Consider the following 20,212-nt stretch of genomic DNA (forward strand, 5'->3'; position numbering starts at 1 on the left):
GTTAATGTTTTCCAGACATTATATTTACGTTGCAAAATTGTTTTCCAAGTGTTCAAATAACGTTTATCAAAACGTTATAAGAATGTTCTGCCAAACGTTCAAATAGCTTTATACAGGCGGACATTAAGAATATTCCTCGAACGTTTGGGACAAACATAAAAATAATGTTATCCTAATGTTTTCGTGTTACCTGAGTACGTCCTAGGTGCCACATTTCCGGGGTCCTCCTCGTAGTCGTAGCAGCTGGCCTAGGCCGTTTTCTGTGAGGACGCACCCTGCCAGCTATAACCAGAGGGCCGGCAGGTGCTTCGGTTCGGCCGTGCTCGGGTGCAGACTTGTACGTAATCCGTTACAAGTAACGAAATCACTTGTAATCCATTACAGTTATCAGTAATTTAGTAACGGAATAATTACATATTTGCTGGAGTAATTGTAAAGTAATTGCCTTATATGCTTACGTTACGGATTTGATGTAATCCCTTACATTCTCTCACAACCCCCCCCCCCCCTCCCCCCGAAAAAGAAAAAGAAAAAAAAAAGTTTTTACTTTTGGTAAAGTCGACCGCAGTCACACTGCCACGCGCATTGACCAGCACAAAGGGAGGCTTGGCAGTCTCCAGTTCCCCAAAGCCTTTCTTTACAACACCAAGTCCCTGACTCAATTGAATCGATTTGTTTGCACCCTGACAACAATATCAGAAGATCCAAAGGAGCATTTGTATAGAAAAAAAAAGTAGAAAAGAAAAGAAGGGCAAGCTACGTCTGTTTCTTTTAGTCCTTTTTTTTTTTTGCGATCGAAGACGGGGAGAGGACACCAAGGTATATGGTGCCCTTGGAGAAACTCGATGCGGTAAGTGCAAAGACAGGACATAACAATGTCCTTCTCGATTATAGAGACAACAACCATTTGCATAATGTCCCAACAGGATAGAACGCTCGGTCTACCCTAAAATCCACTAAAAGAGATGTGTTAATACGTGAAGTTGTTATTGCCACAAGCATCCTTGTTCGTTGCTGCACACTTCTAATCTTCTCTTAAAAGCAAGATTATTTTTTTCTACTTCTTTTTTACCTTATTTGATCTTGCTTTAAAAGCTACTTGCTTTTTTGTGGTCCAACTTTTCGGTTTGGCCCACTTTATTTGTGAATTCCGGCCAGGTTATCTGCATCCCAATCACCCTTTTTGTGCGTTAGCTTTTTGCGAGTACTTCGAAAATCGTACCACTCTTTCTTTTTTCCCACCTCTTTTAACCCCAGCGAGACGCATCTCATCTCAAGCAGAGATTTTTAGAAATAAAACAAAATGGTGGCTGAAGTAGACTTGAGATTCTGGGCTTGAGGAGAGAATGATACTGCAACTTAGTTCTCTGCTCTTCGCTGCCCGTGGCATCAGCGGACGTCTATCTGGAGAATACCGGAGCAAACTGCAATCGGTCCGTGTTGCGTGCGTTTATGAACGGCATCAAGGAAGGTACACACGGCAAACGTAGTCTACATTTCTTTGTTTTAGCCGACGTTCTAATTAATATATCTTTCAGAGTTTTGCCGCGAGCGTGGCGCGGCCTGGTGGAAGTTTCTCCAAACATTTCTGGGTGCTTCGTTGGTTGGTACGCGGCGCGTCCACCGCGCGGCTTTTCGCTCTGCCCTTTCTCGTGTGTCAAGCGGTCCCGTTGAACGCATTTCGCCATAGAGCACGTGTCTCTCTTTCGGTGACACTTCGCGTTAGTCACTCCTTGCAAATGGCTGTCCACGATCCTGGAGCATCGATGAGGGCCTCTGTCTACGACACGGACGACTTCGTTCGTCTTTACAGCTTCCAAGATGGATGGCACGCCGACGTAAAGCGCAATCCAAACCAACGCGTTTTTGTGCGCGCGAAAGTCCTGCGCTTCCCGGAAATTGCGTATTTCGTGACGTCGCGCTGATTCCGGTGCGCTTTCTGAGTCAGAAGCGTGCGCGTTGGTTAGGACCAGACTTGTACGTAATCCGTTACAAGTAACCAAATTACTTGTAATGTCTTACATTTATCGGTAATTTAGTAACGGAATAATCACATATTTTCTAGAGTAATTTTAAAGTAATTCCCTTACATTTTTTTACGTAACGGATTCCTTGTAATCCGTTACTTTTTTTTAGGACCAACCTAAAAAGTTATATTCCCTTTTTTTTTCGGGGGGGGGGGGGGGAGGGGGAGATCGAAAACGGGGAGAGGAGGACGCGAAGTGATTGTGTACCTCTTCGAGAAGCTCCAGACGGTAAGTGCACAGACAAGAATTAACAATGCCCTTCTCGTTTATAATGACTACGATCATTTTCATTATGTCACAACACCAGACAACGCCCCGTATACCCTAAAATCCACTAAAAGAGATGTGATAATATGTGAAGGTGCTATTGCCACAAGCATCCTCGTTCGTTGCTGCACACTTATTATCTTCTCGAAAACAGGATGTATTTTTTTCTATTTCTTTCACCTTCTTTTACCCTGTTTTAAAAGCTACTTACTTTTTTGTAGCCCAACTTCTAGAGTTGGCCCATTTTATTTGCGAATTCCAGCCAGGTTATCTGCATCTCAGTCACCCTTTCTGTGAGTCAGCTTTTTGCGAGCACTTTAAAAATGGGTAATAGTCTTCCTTTCTTCTTCTTGTTTTTCCCCCAGCAGGACGCATCTTATCTGAAGCAGATATTTTTACAAATAAAACATAATAGTGGCTGACGTAGACTTGATAGTCTGGGCTTGGGGAGTGTTGGGACCGCGCGTGGTTGTTTGGGCACTTTGGATACGGCAGGGAGCCCAGCCAGGGCAGGAACTCATGTGGAAGCCGGAATCGGGAAGGACCAGGGAGCAGGAGGGGTGTCTCTTATATAATACTTTATATATACATATGGACAGGTTACATCAACTCAGGAACACATTCGAGAACACTGTCAAGAACACTCGAGAACACTGTCGAGAACACTAGCTAGCAGCCGCCTGCTGCTGCTTTTGTAACCTCACTTGTCCCGACATCCCTAGCAGGGAATTCCCAGGGTTCATTGTTCGTAACGGCCAGGTATGCCATTTCCCTCTCCCCCACACTCTGCCACACGCGTCGCGCACACCGAAGGGCGGACGACCTTGGTCACGGTGTCGCCTGTCGATCTCGTTGGTCACCGGCACCATCGAGCATCGAGGTCCGGACGGGCAAAGATTCCTAATTGCAGGTGGCTTGGCTTCCGTGCGTAAAGGGGATAATCCAATCGAAGCTCGAAGCCTGGGGGAGGACGCAAAGTCCCCTTTCTTGCCGAGGGCGTCCCACGGCTGCCGAGGCGCCGCGCGTCGAGGCCAGACCGAAGCAGGAAGGAGAGGGTCCGGAAGGTAAAGGCCGATGACACCGGCGTCCGTCAACTTGATAATCCTTCGTTGGAGGCCACGTCGTCCCTTCGCAAAAGGCATGTTGGCGACCCCAGGGCGCCTCCTGCCCTGCCTCCGTGCACAGCTGACCGTCACCGCCCGGCGACGACGCTCCAGGGCGTTCCCCTGTGGCGGTTGGACTCTACGGCGAAACTTGTCTTCCGGGGCCTTTCACAACAGGAGAGAGTGAAACTCGAGAGTGGGGTCATAGCGCGGCTTACTTACTACTCTGTCCTTCGCTGCCCGTGGCATCAGCGGACGTCTATCTGTAAAACACCGGAGTAAACTGCAGTCGGTTCGTGCTCCGAGCGCTTTTGAACGGCACCAAGAAACGTACACACGGCAAACGTGCGTTTACATTTAATTTTTGTAACCTACGTTCTGAATAATTGTTGTTATGAGTGTCCTTTTTTTTCGATTACTTATATTTATTTACTGGAAACTTTTTTTTATTCACCAACGTCTCAACCGATGTTCGACCTGTTCAGAACCAAATTAAGAAGAATATCGAGCCAAACCTTATTTACTATTTAATTATCACCTTACTAATACAACTGTGTTTTGCTGTTGTCTGGCAATATATGCCGGTATAGTAAGATGAACATAAATCAATTCTTATTCTAGTCTCGGCTAGATGTATGATGACTTCTACAGCTTTACGATTACGAAAATGGAGAATTTTAGTCGACCGGTCCGATGACTTCAATAACAATACCCGATACTCTGCCGCCGCCTGTGCGCAAATGGAACAGGTTGCAACAAGAACTTGAATAACCCTCTTCCCTTTGTTTCTTAATTGAAGACAATATTGAAAGTAACGCCACGAAAGTAACGGATTACTTTTTGGGGTAGCGGGCACTTAGTTTCATGGAAGGGTAATTGTAATTGTAATAAATTACAATTTAGCCTTGAGTAATTATGAATGTAATTCCTTACTATTTTTCAGTAACGTGTACAAGTCTGGTTAGGACGGTGCGCTCAGCGCTCCCGGAGGACATATGCGCCCAACGGCGAAGAAACGCGGGGCCGGAACTGGTGCCCTCCATCGATTGGCCGGGAGAGGGTAGGGGAGAGGAGCGCCCTACTACGTCACAGCGCGTTTCTGTGCGCTTTCAGAAAAAGTTGAAATCATCCAACTTCCTTATGCGCGCCCGGAAGGCGGAAGGAATCAGCGCGACGTCACGAAATACGCAATTTCCGGGAAGCGCACGACCTACGCGCGCACACAAACGCGATAGTTTTGACTGCGCTTTACACCGGTCCGCGTCGTAAGTGCGAACTGTGTCTGTCGCAACTTTGGTGTCGAGTCGTTCAAGCAACTTAAGGGACCAACAAGGGTTGGTCCCTCAAGGAAGAATGCTACGTGAGGAATATAATCGTGAACACCTTCGATCCCGACCCGACCATTCATCTCATGAGGAGCTTGGGCGCTCCATCCAGTGGCGTACCAACTTCTGTTTGAGTGAGGGGGGGGGGGGCAAACCAGACCCCCCCCCCCCCTCTTCGCCCTAGGGCCGGGGATCGGTGCCCTTGGTATCCCTTACTTGGGCGCCGCCGGCCAGTGTTTGCCCTGCCCAGTAGCGGCTCCTTCAGGGGGGTCAAAACACATGCCTTGACCCCCCACTCTGAGAACTGGGGGGGGGGGGAAGCAAGCGTCCCCCCCCCCCCCCCCCCCGGTTGGTACGCCCATGGCTCCATCTCCAAAGCCCAGGCACTACAAGCAGCTGCTTTCGCTCGTCATGAACTCCGAAGTTGTTCAAGCTTATTTCGACTGCGTAGCAGGGTGAGTCCATTTCTGTTCCTAGCAGGGCTCTGATCGATGGCATAGCATTCCGCGCAACGCCTCTCGCAGAATAAAAGAATAGAATAAGCGAGGGGCATATGAGAGCACAAGGCGATGCCGTTGTTTTGTGCGTTCAGTCAGCAGCTTCGCGTGTTTCGCTATTTGTTTCAAAATGCACGCACTTCTCGTATACCTTTTCCCCTTTCTACCTTCCTTCCCATTACACGTACACTTCGAAACGAAACAGCCGCTCCAACTTATGGTACAATAACATTTCGTACCGCGCCTTCCGTTTCTTTCATCTACTCAAAGTAAACAACTATCAATCTCGTTAAAAAAATTTGTTAAGAAAAAAGAAAAGTTATCGTTGATCTCCCGTCCAGACGGGCAGAGTCAACGTACGCATTTAAAAAATGCCGAAAAAGAGACATCGCGTTTTTACATTGTTTCGGGCCTCTATTTGCGGTGAATATGTTGATATGTAGATTTCATTGAATAATGCTAAACGAGAATACTGCTGAGAGTAGCATTTATTGATTCCCTTGCATGGAAATTTCAACTGCAGGTTGAATTGGACGTGTCAAGATATTGCTGGTCTGCTGTTTACTCTTGCCGACATCCAGAAGCCTTCGTCAACAGATGTGGAATGCCACTGGGTTGCACTAGCAAAAGGTGACTGGTTACTGTAATCAAAGATAATTATTATGCATGCTGGCATCTCCGCAGTATGTTGTTATTACATAATCTGACATATGTGTTACACGATCGGCCTAAAGTTCCCCTTGTCCAAGCTACCTTAAAGGCCGGCCCGCAAGCAGAGAGAAGGAACCCGACCCTCACTTTCCTTCTCGCCACTGTGAAAGGAGGAAATCGCCTCTCGTTTCCTCCTCGCCGTTTTCCGACTTTTTTTTTTTTTTTGCTAACTGTTTTTTTTTTTTTTTTTGACAAGGTTGGGGCGGAGGAAATAAAAGGCTTCAAGGATTTGAAAAGATTATCCAGAAGCCAGCCGGCACACCTGCGACAAGGAGCTGAACCAACCGAGGAGCTGTTTTGAGCGAGCTTGGCACTTGCTCTTCCCAACGAGTTGCACTGGCTCTTTTTTAGCATTGGTTTGGAGGATGATTCTTGCTGGTTGTGAGAGCACAAATACCTCGTACTGCTCAAAGAAGTAGTCATTAAAGTATCAATTTTAATATAAATATCTGATTTGGCATCTTTCGTTGTGGGATTCATGGCGACAACGGGAAGTACGAGCGGCGTTTTCTGTATATCAGGGTTGGCGCTCCATAGACCAGTGGTTCTGTATCATTATGGTTCGTAAACCGCCAGAGGTGACGGAGGACCCCATCCGTAGTGGGTCTAGCACTTTTCGGCGTGGAGCGTTTTGCTGTAGGGCATTTCGGTGCGGACGTTTTGGTGCACAGACGTTTCAGTGTACGGACTTTTTGCTGCGAAGACATTTTGGTGTGGGACTTTTCGGTGCGCGGATATTTCGGTGCACGGACATTTTGATGCATGGACATTCGACGCTATGGTTTGCTCGCCGGTATCTCTTTTCCAACGTACGCAGACACGCTTCACATCGTGTTTGCGCGTTGAGTAGATAGAGATAGTCTCCTCTATAAGGTTTTGGCTTTATAATTGGTCATATGTGTAGGAAAGGACCCAGACAGCAAGACGTTTGAGCCTGTTTGTGTATTCAGAACAATTTTGAATATCTTCAAATGCGCCGCCTCCGCGTAATCGCACAGCTCCGATTGTTAATAATAAATTGTGATGACCTCGCACGACAAAAAAACAATGTAATTATCACTTGTAACTCATTAGGGAATAAAGGAGGCGTGTGCGGGTACAAGATAAGTGTAATAAAATCAAATATCGATTTGAATCAAGTAAAACAAGTAGAATTTGGTGAATGCTAAATCTATTTTATTTTGTATCAAATGTTTGCTCATTCTCGTACGAAAAAAAAAAAAACAGTGACCACAGATCATACACAGCTTATGATCTGTGGTCAACGTCTCCTTCCATGCCGTGATGATGTCGCCGGACGTAAAGAACTGCCTTACAATCGCGCTTATACAGAGCGATTTTTTTTTTTTTTTTTTTACGAGTAGACATTTTTTTACAAAAGACGTTCGAGTTACGCAATTTCGGTTTGTGCCTTATCTGTAGTCATCAAAAACACCAAATCATTCATTTTCAAAGAGATGTAGTGGACGTGAAGTGGTTCACGGCGTCCTAAAATGCCGAATTTGGACGCGAATCGTGTTACCGCAATCTTTTCGGCCGCCGCACTCCTCGCCCCTTCTACAGTGGCGTTGTCACAGCGATGCGCATGATTTGTCGTTTTGGCTTCATGGCGTTAGGCTGTGCCACGCGGAGATGGAGCCCACATAAAATCAGAACTATATTTTCGCGCCCAAATTAGGAGGACGCCGTATCAAGACGCCGTATAATAGTGTACGCGCGTTACATCTTTTTAAGAATGGACGGTTTGGTGGCTCGCGATTACGACCAACAACTTTCTAAATACACGATGTCGTTTTTCTTTTCTAACTAAAAGGTTAATTAGCGAATTTTAGGCAATCGGTCGGTTTTAATTGCGTTCTTTCATGAGCCTAATCCTCGCCTGGCCGTATAGCTCACCTACACAAATCGCAATGGCGCTAATTTTCACTGGACAATTTGGTGGCTTTCGATTATGCCCAACAACTTTATTTATTTATTTATTTGTACATACTGCTGGCCCGTGGGGCCGTGGCAGGGAGGAACAAACACACACACACACACAGAAAAGAATATGATTCATACCTCCAACAGAGCTACGAAGAATAAAGTGGTTACAAGATTAAATACAAAACGCACCGAGAGCGCAAAATAGAAAACAAGAGCACTAAATGCACGTAAAAAGTGATAATAAAGTTAACAATGACAATATACTGACAAAAATTATCCCGTTTTCTTTTATATTCCAAAAGTTCATTAACAAATTTTAGGTAACCAGTCGGTTTTGTTGCGTTCTTTCTTGAACCCAATCTTCACCTGGCCGTAGAGCTCACATCCACAAAACGTTAATTTGCACGTTTTTTTCTAATATCTAGTAGGTGAAAAAAAAAAAGAGACAAAACCAACGCTGTATATAAAACAAAGGGCAGTTCTTTACTGATATAAATAAAGCGTGAAACACGCGGCTTTGCATGCATCTCTTTTTTTTCTTTTTTCCCGGCCTATAAAAACAAATCCCGGGACATTCGAAATAGACTACTTCCATAAAGCCCTGCATGCAACACGGCGCGCGTTGCACTCTGGGAACTAGTTGGCCAGGAGGGTGGCATGGTTTCGGTTTCGATCGACACGTCGATAAGAGATTGTTTTCTGGTCCCGAGAGCGTCATTTGTGGTCTCTAAACTAACCTAAGTGGCCAGACCTCGAAGCTTTAGCACAAGCCCGAGACGTATAGCTTGTCTTAACACATGCTTGTTGTATTTTTGTACTTGAGCCTTCCTGTTAGCGCTCCAATCGAGGTATGTGGACGAGCCAGTGCTTGGAGTGTCGACGCTGTGAAGCTCGGGTGCTCGGGGATCTTGCTTGTGTACGAATCAACAAGCTGTAGCAAACAATAAGTATGCATACATCGAGCTCGCGCCTTTACATTAGTGTTGTTGATCAGGAAGTTTGTTTGCTTCGTGCGTCCACAGACGAAATATTTCTTTTTGCAATTACTGTTTTTCTTAATGTACCTGAGTATGCGAGGTAAAACTCGGAGGTGCCATTGAAAAGCTCAATTTTAACACACTTCTTATCTCTTATCTGTACTGACCCGCAGCACTGCACGAAGTGAAGTCGCCACCCGCTTGCATTCCACTAATATTCAACATCGTGTATGCGCATAAAGTTATCCTGCCAATCATATAGGCACATTCGCACATACAGACCGTTTTAAGAATGCAAAAGTCGAGCACTTGTGTGAAGAATGTCGCACCGTTCGCCGGAAGTGCGCACCGCATTGGGGTTCATACCCGTCCGGCGCACGGTGCGACATTCTTCTGACATGTGCTCGAACGAATTCAAAGCGCATTTGACGGTTGCTAATGGCCATAATATTTGTTATGTGTTTTCTTTCTTGCTGCCTGAGTATGCCGAGATAATTTCAGACAACCCGTTCCCGGCACAGATCTCAGGCGTCAGTAAAAGCTGGTCCAAAAAGGCTTAGCGAGGAGTAGGGGACGCTTGTTAGGGCCTCCGTCGTAGCTAGCCGATCTCAGCGTTTGTGAAAAATTAATCTTCTATCAGCATAAATTTGAGTGGGAGATATATGATGACACGAGGAAGACATCATAGTAACTTTTGTGCAGTAGTGAGGTCGAATTTATTGCGTTTCCTTAAAAGTTCATGCGTAAACGCTGGCCTCAACTTTGATACCCTGTGAGGATGCGGCTTGCTTTTCGCCCAATGAAGTAACAAGAAGCGGACGTTCGGCAAACAAAATGCGTGTAATACCCCTGTTACACGGGCACACTTAACCGCGGTTAACTCCGCTTAACTGCTTTTGCGCGGCACCACAGTTACCGCACTATACTCTCTGACAGCTATTTCAGAAGAAGTGAAGAGCGCGCGTGCACTGCTTTGATAGATGCTCAAGATGCTCAAGTGCACGTTCGCCCATAGCTTTGACTGCATAGCCGGAGAATGTTGTCGGCAAGTATTGTGCGCTAACTGCGGCTTAGCCTAACTGCAGTTAAGTGTGCCCGTGTAACAAGGGTATAAGGCTCCAGACGAACAAATTTCAGTTGTAGTTCACATCGTACTAGACGGGATTACTGACACTGAGCTCAAAGATGCACTCGTGGGGTGAGGTGACTAAGCCACGACTTACTACGTTCGCATACGCACGCACAATATCCGGTGTTTCGGGAACCAAGTGCCCCGGTCTTCGTTTTGTATCGCTCGAGAATGAGTGTATTGTGCGTTCGTGAAAAGTCAGATAATCGAAAACGCAAGCAGCGCGTTCGGTCGCGGCGTGATAGCATGAGATGAAGCTGCTCAGTCGAAACCGAAAATGAGTGGCCAACTAGTTCCCAGAGTGCACTGCGTGGTATTTCGCCGCGATGGGGCGCGTCGGTTTTGGAAGAAGTCCATTGAGTTTATGATGGGACGGGCGCTTTATCACAAGGTATTTTGTCATGTTTCATAAGCTTTGTTACAGGTCAGAAGGAAGCCACGCGAGTTACATTTGTTGGCAAAAACTAAATGCACGTTTGGCCACGAAGAATTTTTTTTCAAAGGCTGAAAATAGATGAAATATACCATAAACCGTTTCGCTTTTTATGGAAGTTTGTTTTTACTCTTCTTAGTAGCTTCAACGAGGCGGCCGTCACTGTAGAAAACACCTGTAGTGCGAACCTATATATTATGCCCCAGAAATGGTCAGACTGTGTCCCTCCAACTGCAATATCTTTGACTTGTAATTACTCATGATTATTACTTTGTACAAAAAACAGAAAAACAAAAACACAATAGTGATACAATCACTCTTCAGTGTGCCGTTGTTAGAACGAGAAATTTTCAAATCTCTGGGTAGAGCTCAAAGTTCAGATAAAAATACCCATCTTTTTTTCCTTCTGCTGTGATGTTCAAGTTCCGTTCACTCGAGATAAATATACCACCATTTACGGTGTTGTAGGGTATGTGGCCGCACGCGGAAGTATCTGAATGTAAAAGAACTTGTTGTTGGGCTAGTTGGTGTTGACTATCTGAGTGTGTTTTAGAGCTGCAAAAAAAAAAGAGAGTAAAAAAAAAAGGAAAAAAAAAAAAGGAGAAAAGCGAGCCAGCCCGAACCCTTCCGAGCTCATGTCCAGGCTGCCTAACTAATCCCTGATGTTTGGGATTGAAGCAGAGAACCTTGAAGGGCTACAGAGATTTTGTCGGGGGGCCGGTAAGCCCATTAGCACTCGTGCGAGAAGGCCGTAAAAAAGCGAGGAGGAAAATTGAGAACTAAAGGGGAGGAGGAAAAAAAGAAAAGAGGGGGAATTTCTGCCACGCTGAAGAAAATTTTGAGCGCCCGCCTTTAAGTAAGCAGCGGTTTGGCTCATGTCATATGGCACATCAAATACCTTCTAGATAAGGGAGCTCTTAATTTTAATAAAGCCTCGGAGCAACGAAACCTAAACAAAGAAACCTGCTCACACCATTTTACTCTATTGTAGCCAAGAAAGAAGCAGTCAGTGCGCTGAAAGACATCACCTTCAGGAAGCACGTGCTCAACAAGCCGACCCCAAAGCAACCGTGGCACCGGGCTCCTCCTGCACCGACTTCAGGAATATAAGGAGGCCTCCACAGTGCGCAGATTTTGAAGAGGCTTGGAGCTGTATACCCGTCAGCACTGTGGAACCACTACTCTGTCGAGACACCGCCGCCAAACCAGCAACTGCTCCTTCAAGACCCACGACGGGCCTCCTCTCAAAAAAGTGCGTATGCATCGTACAGCAAGCATTACATAAAATCCATTCCTACACTGAGTGGAAGGGAGAGGCAGGCAGCCTGCAAGGCTACAGTGGGGCAGCGGGCCAGCCCTGCGTGGATGAAAGAAAAGATTGCCCGCATGGGAGCATCTATGTTTCGGCGAATAATACATCCCTTACGAAAATGGCAGATCTGGACTTATATAAAAAGAAAACAAATATGGATATATAAAAAATTGGGCAGATCTGGCTATATCAAGCACATCAGTGTAAATAAGCCTTATATAACCAGATCTGCTCAATTTGTTATATATCCATATCTGGGTCTGCCAAATAGGGGTATATCTGCCTCCCATATCAGGGTGCTTTTTTTTTTTTCTTGCAGTTTTTTTCTTAAAAAAAGTCATTAAAGCTACACTTATGCGGTTTCTGCGAGTGAGTTATACGCCCAGGGAGACATTACGTGGGCGCTAAGCTTTGCGATTACTCGGGCTAATTAATTAGAATTCACTAATGAACTTTTCAATTAGTGAAAATAGACATACGGTTCCAATAAGCAGCTCGCGGGGCGTCGTCCAAAATCCCTAAATCAGTCATTTTCAGAAAGTCTTTCAGCGCGTGAGAAGCGCACTAAAGCCACCACTCGTGGAGCAGGTACAAGGCTAGCAGTTTCGGTAAGGCGCCCGCACAATTTTTCTGTCTCTTGTCTAGCCCCAGCCTTGTACCTGGTCCACGAGTGGTAACTTCAGCGCACTACTGCGCTTCACACGCGCTCAGTCTTTCTAAAAATTACTGGTTTAGGGGTTTTGGACGACGATCAGTAAGTTTCTAATTAAAACCATATGTCTATTTTCACTAATTAAAAGTTAATGAATTAATTTTATTTAATTAGCCGACTTATCGTAAAGATTAGCAAACTACATAAAGTCCCTTGGGCGTATCTCTCTCGCACAAACCGCATAAGTGTAGCGTTCACGGCTTCTTTTAAAACAAATCTGCAAGAATAAAAAAAAAAAAAAATAAACGGTATCCACCGTGCAGGTAGTTGACTCCTCGATCCTCTACAGCGGGAGCAATGGTAAACTGTGCCGCGCTCGGCTGTAGCAATTACCCGGTATCCCGACGATCGTTTCGTCGGCAGGAACCGCGAGACAGAGTGTCCGTCAAGTTAGAGAAAGTCCGAGCGGGAGGAGAGGGATATACGCCCGCGGATGACCTAGCATTGTTTACCAGTATTTCGCAAATTCGTAACAATTTTTCTACAAGCGACTCGTAAAGCCGCTCGTCAAATTTTGGAACGCGTAATTAAGAGTCTGTGCTGCTGTTGTTTTATGGCGACACGTCAAAACTTTGTCGGCGGCATGTCGAAACTTTCTGCTTGTAGCGCAATCGCACCAATGCCGATACATTCTGCACAATGATTCTCCAGGCTGCCAGGAGATAGACACGGCCTAAATCTAGAGGTAATCTGGAAGAATACATCCAGGAGAAACAATCAATTGTCACGAAGTAGGTTGCAGCGCACTTACGTTGACGAGACGCGACTTGAAAGGTATTGTCCGAGGGATATGTCGACACGGCCACGGCAAAACCACCACTCGAACACAGAAACGAGAAGGTGCCCGTGAAGATTCAATACGATGTAGCACAAGCTGTCGTTCGTAGAACCGAACACTAAACGCATCACAAACAGTTATTGGGCTTCTTTGAAGAAATCGCTTGCAGAAGCAGACATACCCATCTGCCACAGAGGGAGAATTCACACGCCAAACTAGGTCCGGCTAAACGCATTCCGAGATCGGCAATGGCTAATGCGTCATCCGTCAAACCACGTGACCACTCACCTTTTACAGCGCTTTCAGCTGAGGGAGAGAGAAAAGGATCCAAGGAGAGGCCAAAACGGGGTATCACGAACAAAAGGCTAATCTTTTGGGGCCACAACGAGGAGATGTGTCACTTGTAACGAAGGTTGACAGTGCTGTGATTGCTATGTGTGGCCTTGGGTGCCAGGCAGGTGCGATTTCCTGCTTTGTCACCAGATTCTAGACTGTAGTCACGTGACCCTAACCGGAGACACGATTGGCCTAAAACACGCGTAGCGTCTACTCTGCTGTCAATACCGAGTGAACATACAGCTCTATGAAGTCTAGCTGTTGACCTCAAAACTATGCGACTTTCAAGATACTATGTTTTACGCTGTTTTACATTATAATTTGAAATGAAAAAATTAACGCAACTATTTTTTTGTACATGATGTCGACAAATAAATAGATAAATAAATATGTATATATATATATATATTTACCAATAAATTTAACATCACGTGTACACTGTTTCAAATTTTTTTACGAACGAGTTATACATAAAAGACACCACGGACAGCACATCTTCCGACTTTCAACACACGATGAATCACCGTCGCTCGCAAACGAACGGATGCGGTGCTGCGCGAACGGTTTTGAAAGAGCTGCGTATTGTACTCCGGGCGCAACGGCTTCCGTTCGAAGGGAAAAGGATTCAGGACGGCGAAGTAGCGTCTTGCATCTTGAGTAAACTAACGGTTCGTGTTTACCCGCTCAATTTAGCGGGGAAACATAAAAAAAAAACATTAGTTTCACTGCCAGATTTCGCGGGAAAATTGACGTCACTTGACATACGTACCAGTTCAATTTCTCGCTAAATTTAGCGGGGCGGTTACACCGATGGCGACGCCAACACCGCTTAACTCGGAAACGGGCGCGTAAGAGCTGCGACTAAAATCCATTATTTGATTAACTCGCGTTCCGATCGCACTTCGTCATATTGTCACACATCAAACATACAACCAAATTTCATTTGTCTTTCAATCTTCAAATTGCGCAATTGATTAATTGGTCCAAATACCTGGAATAACTTCACTTTAAGGATGTCAACAATAGTTAACCAATTACATGAGACTCATGCAATACAGATCAATCAACTAGTGTCTTAGCGAGTACATATAACTTGTTGCTTGCATGGCTGAAACGGGCCCATATATCATTATCAGGGGCGCTATATTTGCACGCGTATATGGTGATATATGGACGTATTTACGCACTTATACGGCCAGATCTGGCAGTATTTGCGCACCTATATTGCGAAATACGGCCGTATTAGCTCCCATATCTGGCGAAATACAGCCCTATTTGACTGCTTATATTATCATATCTGAACGTATATAAAATATATCAGGGCCATATCTGACATTTTCGTACGGGTTGGCCCTCCATTTTTTAAATTCAATCAGGTTAAAAGCAGTGGGATAACGGCGAAATATACCTCATGCCTGGTTGTGTTTCTTGCGAGTGACTGTGCAGTCCTTATTCCACCAGGGTTTGCATCTCCGGGGTAGGACGCCGGATGTTTGCGGAATAGAAGATGCAGCAGCATTAATTAGACACTCATTGACAAACACCGTCGCCTCCTCGGGGGACATACTGCGAAGAAGCGATGGATCCAGTACGGCATTTAAACCGAAAAGAGCCCAGTCAGCCTTCTCTAATTTCCACTTTGGAAGGCGGGTCGAAAGCGAAGGAAGGGGTATTGAACTTTCTAAAATTATGGGGAAATGATCGCTGCCAAATGGATTATCTAAAACCTTCCATGAAAAGCATGGAAGTAAAGCTGATGATGATATGGAAAGGTTTATTGATGTAAAGGTGTTATGAGCAGCTCTAAAAAACGTTGGCTCCTTTTTATTCAGAAGACAGAGCCCGGAGGATAATAAAAGTCGTTCTAAAACTCCACCACGGGAATCCTGACGAACACTACCCCACAAAGGGTGGTGGGCGTTAAAATCACCTAGAATTAAAAAAGGCTTAGGCAGCTGATCTATGAGTCCTTGTAGCTCGTGGAGCTGCAGTGGAACGTTGGGTGGCAGGTAGAGAGAGACGAGGATGATGAGTCGGTCAAGGAGAACGCGAACTGCTACTGCCTCGAGTGGTGTTTGTAGAGGAACCTGAGCACACACAACCCCGCTCTGCACCACAACTGCGACACCACCAGAAGGGTTAGGAGAAAGGCGGTCCTTCCTAAAAACCTGGTGTCGGCGTAAGACCTGTGTGTGTTTGTCATTCAGATGGGTTTCTTGCAAACAGAGTGCCACAGGACGAAGCTCATCAAGAAAAAAATTAACCTCATCAATATTGCGAAGAAGGCCGCGACAGTTCCACTGCATGATATCTAATTGTTTAGTCATAGCAGTGCTAAAATTGAAATAAACTTTAACTTAAAACTGCAAAAATGGGTAAAAGCAGATTACTAGGGTTTAAAGTCAATTTTTATGCGCGGAGCGTTTTCCTTTTTTGCGCAGTCATTCTGCTTCCCACTAGAGGTAGTGGGAGCAGCGAGGGAGGACTCCGGTCCCGAGAGGATAGCCTCGTCGTCGGATCTGAGCCCACACTCTTCCATGGGCTCTTCCGGTGGCGCCGTCAGTTGACCCTTAGGGGCCAACTGCTTCGACGTCTCACCGGGCTTCCTCGGGGCAGTGGTTCGGGGTGGCTGGCCCCGGTCCCGGGGGAACACAGAGGCAGGGGGGGCCATCCCCCGCTCGGGGGTGGATGCTGGCGGGCCAGCACCCTCCCTAGGCTTGGGACATCGTGCCGCTGGCACCGTCCCTGCGGGTTTCGGTGGGGACTCCGACGAGACCCGGAGATCGTCCGGAGACGTCTGCGTTCCCATCGAAACCACTGGCCGCGCTGGTCCCCTCCACAGGGCCTCGATATAAGAGCCTTTCTTTACAAAGGCAAAACGCTTCTTTGCCTCAGTGTAGGTGATGTTTTCAGTGACCTTTAATGTAATAACTTCTTTTTCGTCTTTCCACACAGGGCAAGATCGGGAGTATGCCGGGTGGTTGCCACCACAGTTCGCACAATGAGGCTCATTATCACACGCATCTGCGACGTGCTCCTTGCTGGAGCACTTTGCACAGCTGTCCCTTCCCCGACAGTTCCGTGACCCATGGCCGAACCTCTGGCAGTTAAAGCAGCGTTGAGGGTTCGGCACATAAGGTCGGACCCGACACTGAAGGTAACCTGCTTTTACAGTCTGTGGCAGAGTGGTTGAATCGAAAGTCAAAATGATGTGTTTTGTCTTCCGTTCCACACCATCACGGCGGATAGTTATTCGTCGTGCATCTATAACTCATTGACTAGAGAGGCCCTCAATTATCTCTGGCTCAGGTGAGTCAAGCAAGTCATCCTCAGAAATGACTCCTTGAACACTGTTCAGTTTGCGGTGAGGACTGACGCTTACTTTGTAGTCAGAGACAAGGTTGAGTTTAAGAAGGGCATCACTTTGCTGCTTTGTGTTGACCTAGACAAGGAGATCATCAGAAGCCATCTTCTTTGCACTGTAATTGGCGCCAATAACACCCTCAAGAACTTTGGGGACCAGAAAGGGAGAAAGTTTGCCAAGTGGCTTGTCACCTTCCGAGTACATTACAAGGAACTTTGGGAATTTCTGCAGTACAAAAGATTCTTTCATCGTGTTCAGTGCTTCGGTGCGGCCCCTTTTGGGGGGCCGATCAAAAAGTTTAAGCTTGGAACCCATATAAAGGGGGAGGGTTTTCGGAAATTGTGGTGCACCGCCCACCACCGAGCCCAAGAAGGGAATAGGTAACGCTCCATAACAAGAATGGCTTGGCTGAAGACGTTACGCTATTAGTGCTGCCCAGTCTCTATAACCAAGAGTGGTTCTGGACAAAGTGCCTGTCGCCACCCAAGGTTAGCCCTTGCCGCCAAAGGAGTTGAAAAGGAAGGAAGAGAAATGAGAAGAGTGAAAAGGAGGAGAAGACAATGATAAAAGTAGAGAGGGGATAGTAGAGGTGGCGACTAGACTGAATCATCCTGGCCGGGCCTTACCAGGACTCCAGTCTACGAGAAGCAGGGACCAAAGTGGTGTATTGCCTCACCCGGGGGGCCCCGAAGGGTCCAAACCTACCCCGGGCTCGGCTCAACCACCAGGATGCCCTTTTCCCCGGACACGGGAAAGCCACGCACAGCCATACGTGGGCGGGCGAACCTGCGTGGCTCGGGGTCCGTGGAGACGCCACTCTCCAAACACCTGCTTTCCCAGGTGCCCCCTGCGGGGTCGACAAATAAATAGATAAATATATATATATATATATATATATATATATTTATTTACCAATAAATTTAAGATCACGTGTACACTGTTTCAAATTTTTTTACGAACGAGGTATATATAAAAGACACCACGGACAGCACATCTTCCGACTTTCAACACACGATGAATCGCCGTAGCTCGCAAACGAACGGATGCGATGCTGCGCGAACAGTTTTGAGAGAGCTGCGTATTGTACTCCGGGCGCAACGGCTTCCGTTCGAAGGGAAAAGGATTCGGGACGGCGAAGTAGCGTCTTGCATCTTGAGTAAGCTAACGGTTCGTGTTTACCCGCTCAATTTAGCAGGGAAACATGAAAACAAAATTAGTTTCACTGCCAGATTTCGCGGGAAAATTTACGTCACATGACATACGTACCAATTCAATTTCTCGCTAAATTTAGCGGGTGGTTACACCGATGGCGACGGCAACACCGCTTAACTCGGAAACGGGTGCCTGAGAGCTGCGACTAAAATCCAATATTTGATTAACTCGCGTTCCGATTGCACTTCGTCATATTGTCACACATCAAACATACAACCAAATGTCATTTGTGTTTCAATCTTTAAAATGCGCAATTGATTAATTGGTCCCAATACCTGGAATAACTTCACTTTAAGGATGTTGGCAATAGTTAACAATTACATGAGACTCATGCAATATAGATCAATCAACTAGTGTCATAGCGAGTACATATAACTTGTTGCTTGCACGACTGAAACGGGCCCATATATCATTATCAGGGGCGCTATATTTGCACGCGTATATGGTGATATTTGGACGTATTTACGCACTTATACGGCCAGATCTGGCAGTATTCGCCCACCTATATGGCGAAATATGGCCGTATTAGCTCCCATATCTGGCGAAATACAGCCCTATTTGACTGCTTATATTATCATATCTGAACGTATATAAAATATATCAGGGCCATATCTGACATTTTCGTACGGGATTTCACCCGTCCTGAAGGCCTTGTGTGAGACATTTTATATCCACGTAGCGTCAGACTGAAACCTGGAGAGCTTCGGCAGTATGGGATAGACAACGCACAGGTTGTAGTGTCTGGCTATGTGTCGTTCATGTCATGCCAAGACAGGAAAGTTGTCGTCGAAGAAACGGGTCTTCACATTCGCAATGGATATCCATACCTCGCGGTGTCGCCTGGCCGCAATGTGTATGAGGAAGGTAAGAAAGGCCTCCTAGAAGTAAAATGCCCTCCCTCAAAGAAAGGGATGACGCCAGCTGAAGCCTGCAGTTCGAACGACTTCTGCTGCGAGCTTGTAGATGGGGACGTCATGCTTAAGAAGACACGCAGTTTCTACTTTCAAGTCCACGGCAAATGGCAGTGGTTGGCGCAGAATGGAGCGACTTTGTGGTGTGGACCAACAATGACCCTTTGTGTCGTTCACTTTCGGTTGAACGTGTGTACCTGGACCAAGTATTCTGGAAAAGTGAGGTGTTCCCCTGCTTGGTGTACTTTTATCGTTTTGCCATTGTGCTTGAGATGTTAACAAGTCGTGTCAAGCGGCTGAACTTAATTTACACTACCGGACGAGGCTACGTGCATTTTCTGAAATGCAGACGTGGATTTTACGTATGTGACAGCGATTTAGACAATCTGAAGATGTGCATAAGGAGACTAAAATGACGTGTAGGCCAGGAGAAGCGTCTCATTTTTAATACTGTGCACATCATGACGTGATTGTCTGTCTTTCCTAGTTCGTTTCAACAAAAAAAACTGGTCCCATCAAAATTACTTGTGGTGTCAAGTACCAAGCTGGGACGCAAACCTAGGCAGTAGTATGCGTCCCCCAGTTCGCTTCGAGTAAAATGCGGAGATGGTTGCATTAACATCCTCATGGTGTTTCAGTCTTCCAGTTCTGGTTTGAGTTTCTTGCATTCGTTGATTGTATGCCAACACATTTTAAATATGATTGACTGTTGTAGGTTTTATTCTCGGTGGTGGTGGGGGAGGGGACACACCTAGCAGCAACTGTTTCAGGTGGTGTTACTTCACTTCCTCCGCAGTCTGGATGAGCGGTCCATGGAAGTTTGACAGCAATGCACATGTCGTGAATATTTCATCAGCAATGTCGGCCATATTTAATGGCAGTGGGCAGTTCAATATATGAAACTCTTTTACACGTCTTATAACTCTTTCTACGTGTACCACAGCCCGGGCCACCTTTCGAGTGTAGATGACATCACTGCAGCTCATTTGTTTTTCACCTGCAATCCTGAAAGGTCTGCCAGTGGGTGTCTGCCAGTTGCAGTTTCTACATGTCGAGCACTCCACTCTTTTCAACAATGACTCGGTCACCTGTGCTTCCACCGAACAAATCCGACACAAATGCAATATAACATTCAGGCGTGATTCCCACCAGACACTTCAAGTAGTTGAAGTGCTGGTAACTGGAAAATGTC

General features: G+C 46.1%; 1 protein-coding gene and 1 pseudogene across 1 annotated transcript; both read left to right on the top strand.

Annotated features, from left to right (window-relative positions):
• Nucleotides 1-5,103: 5,103 nt before the first annotated feature.
• LOC120842904 lies at nucleotides 5,104-11,505 on the top strand (the record flags this gene model as incomplete). The annotated part of the gene is made up of 3 exons (XM_040214111.1): nucleotides 5,104-5,177; nucleotides 5,743-5,849; nucleotides 11,387-11,505. Coding segments are annotated over 3 exons (300 nt in total), but the record flags the coding sequence as incomplete, so codon positions are not given.
• Nucleotides 11,506-11,781: 276 nt separating this feature from the next.
• On the top strand, nucleotides 11,782-19,436 carry LOC115324792 (annotated as a pseudogene).
• The last annotated feature ends 776 nt before the right edge of the window (nucleotides 19,437-20,212 follow it).

The sequence above is a fragment of the Ixodes scapularis genome, unplaced genomic scaffold, assembly GCF_016920785.2.
Source record: "Ixodes scapularis isolate PalLabHiFi unplaced genomic scaffold, ASM1692078v2 PGA_scaffold1__304_contigs__length_218370807, whole genome shotgun sequence".
NCBI lineage: Eukaryota > Metazoa > Arthropoda > Arachnida > Ixodida > Ixodidae > Ixodes > Ixodes scapularis.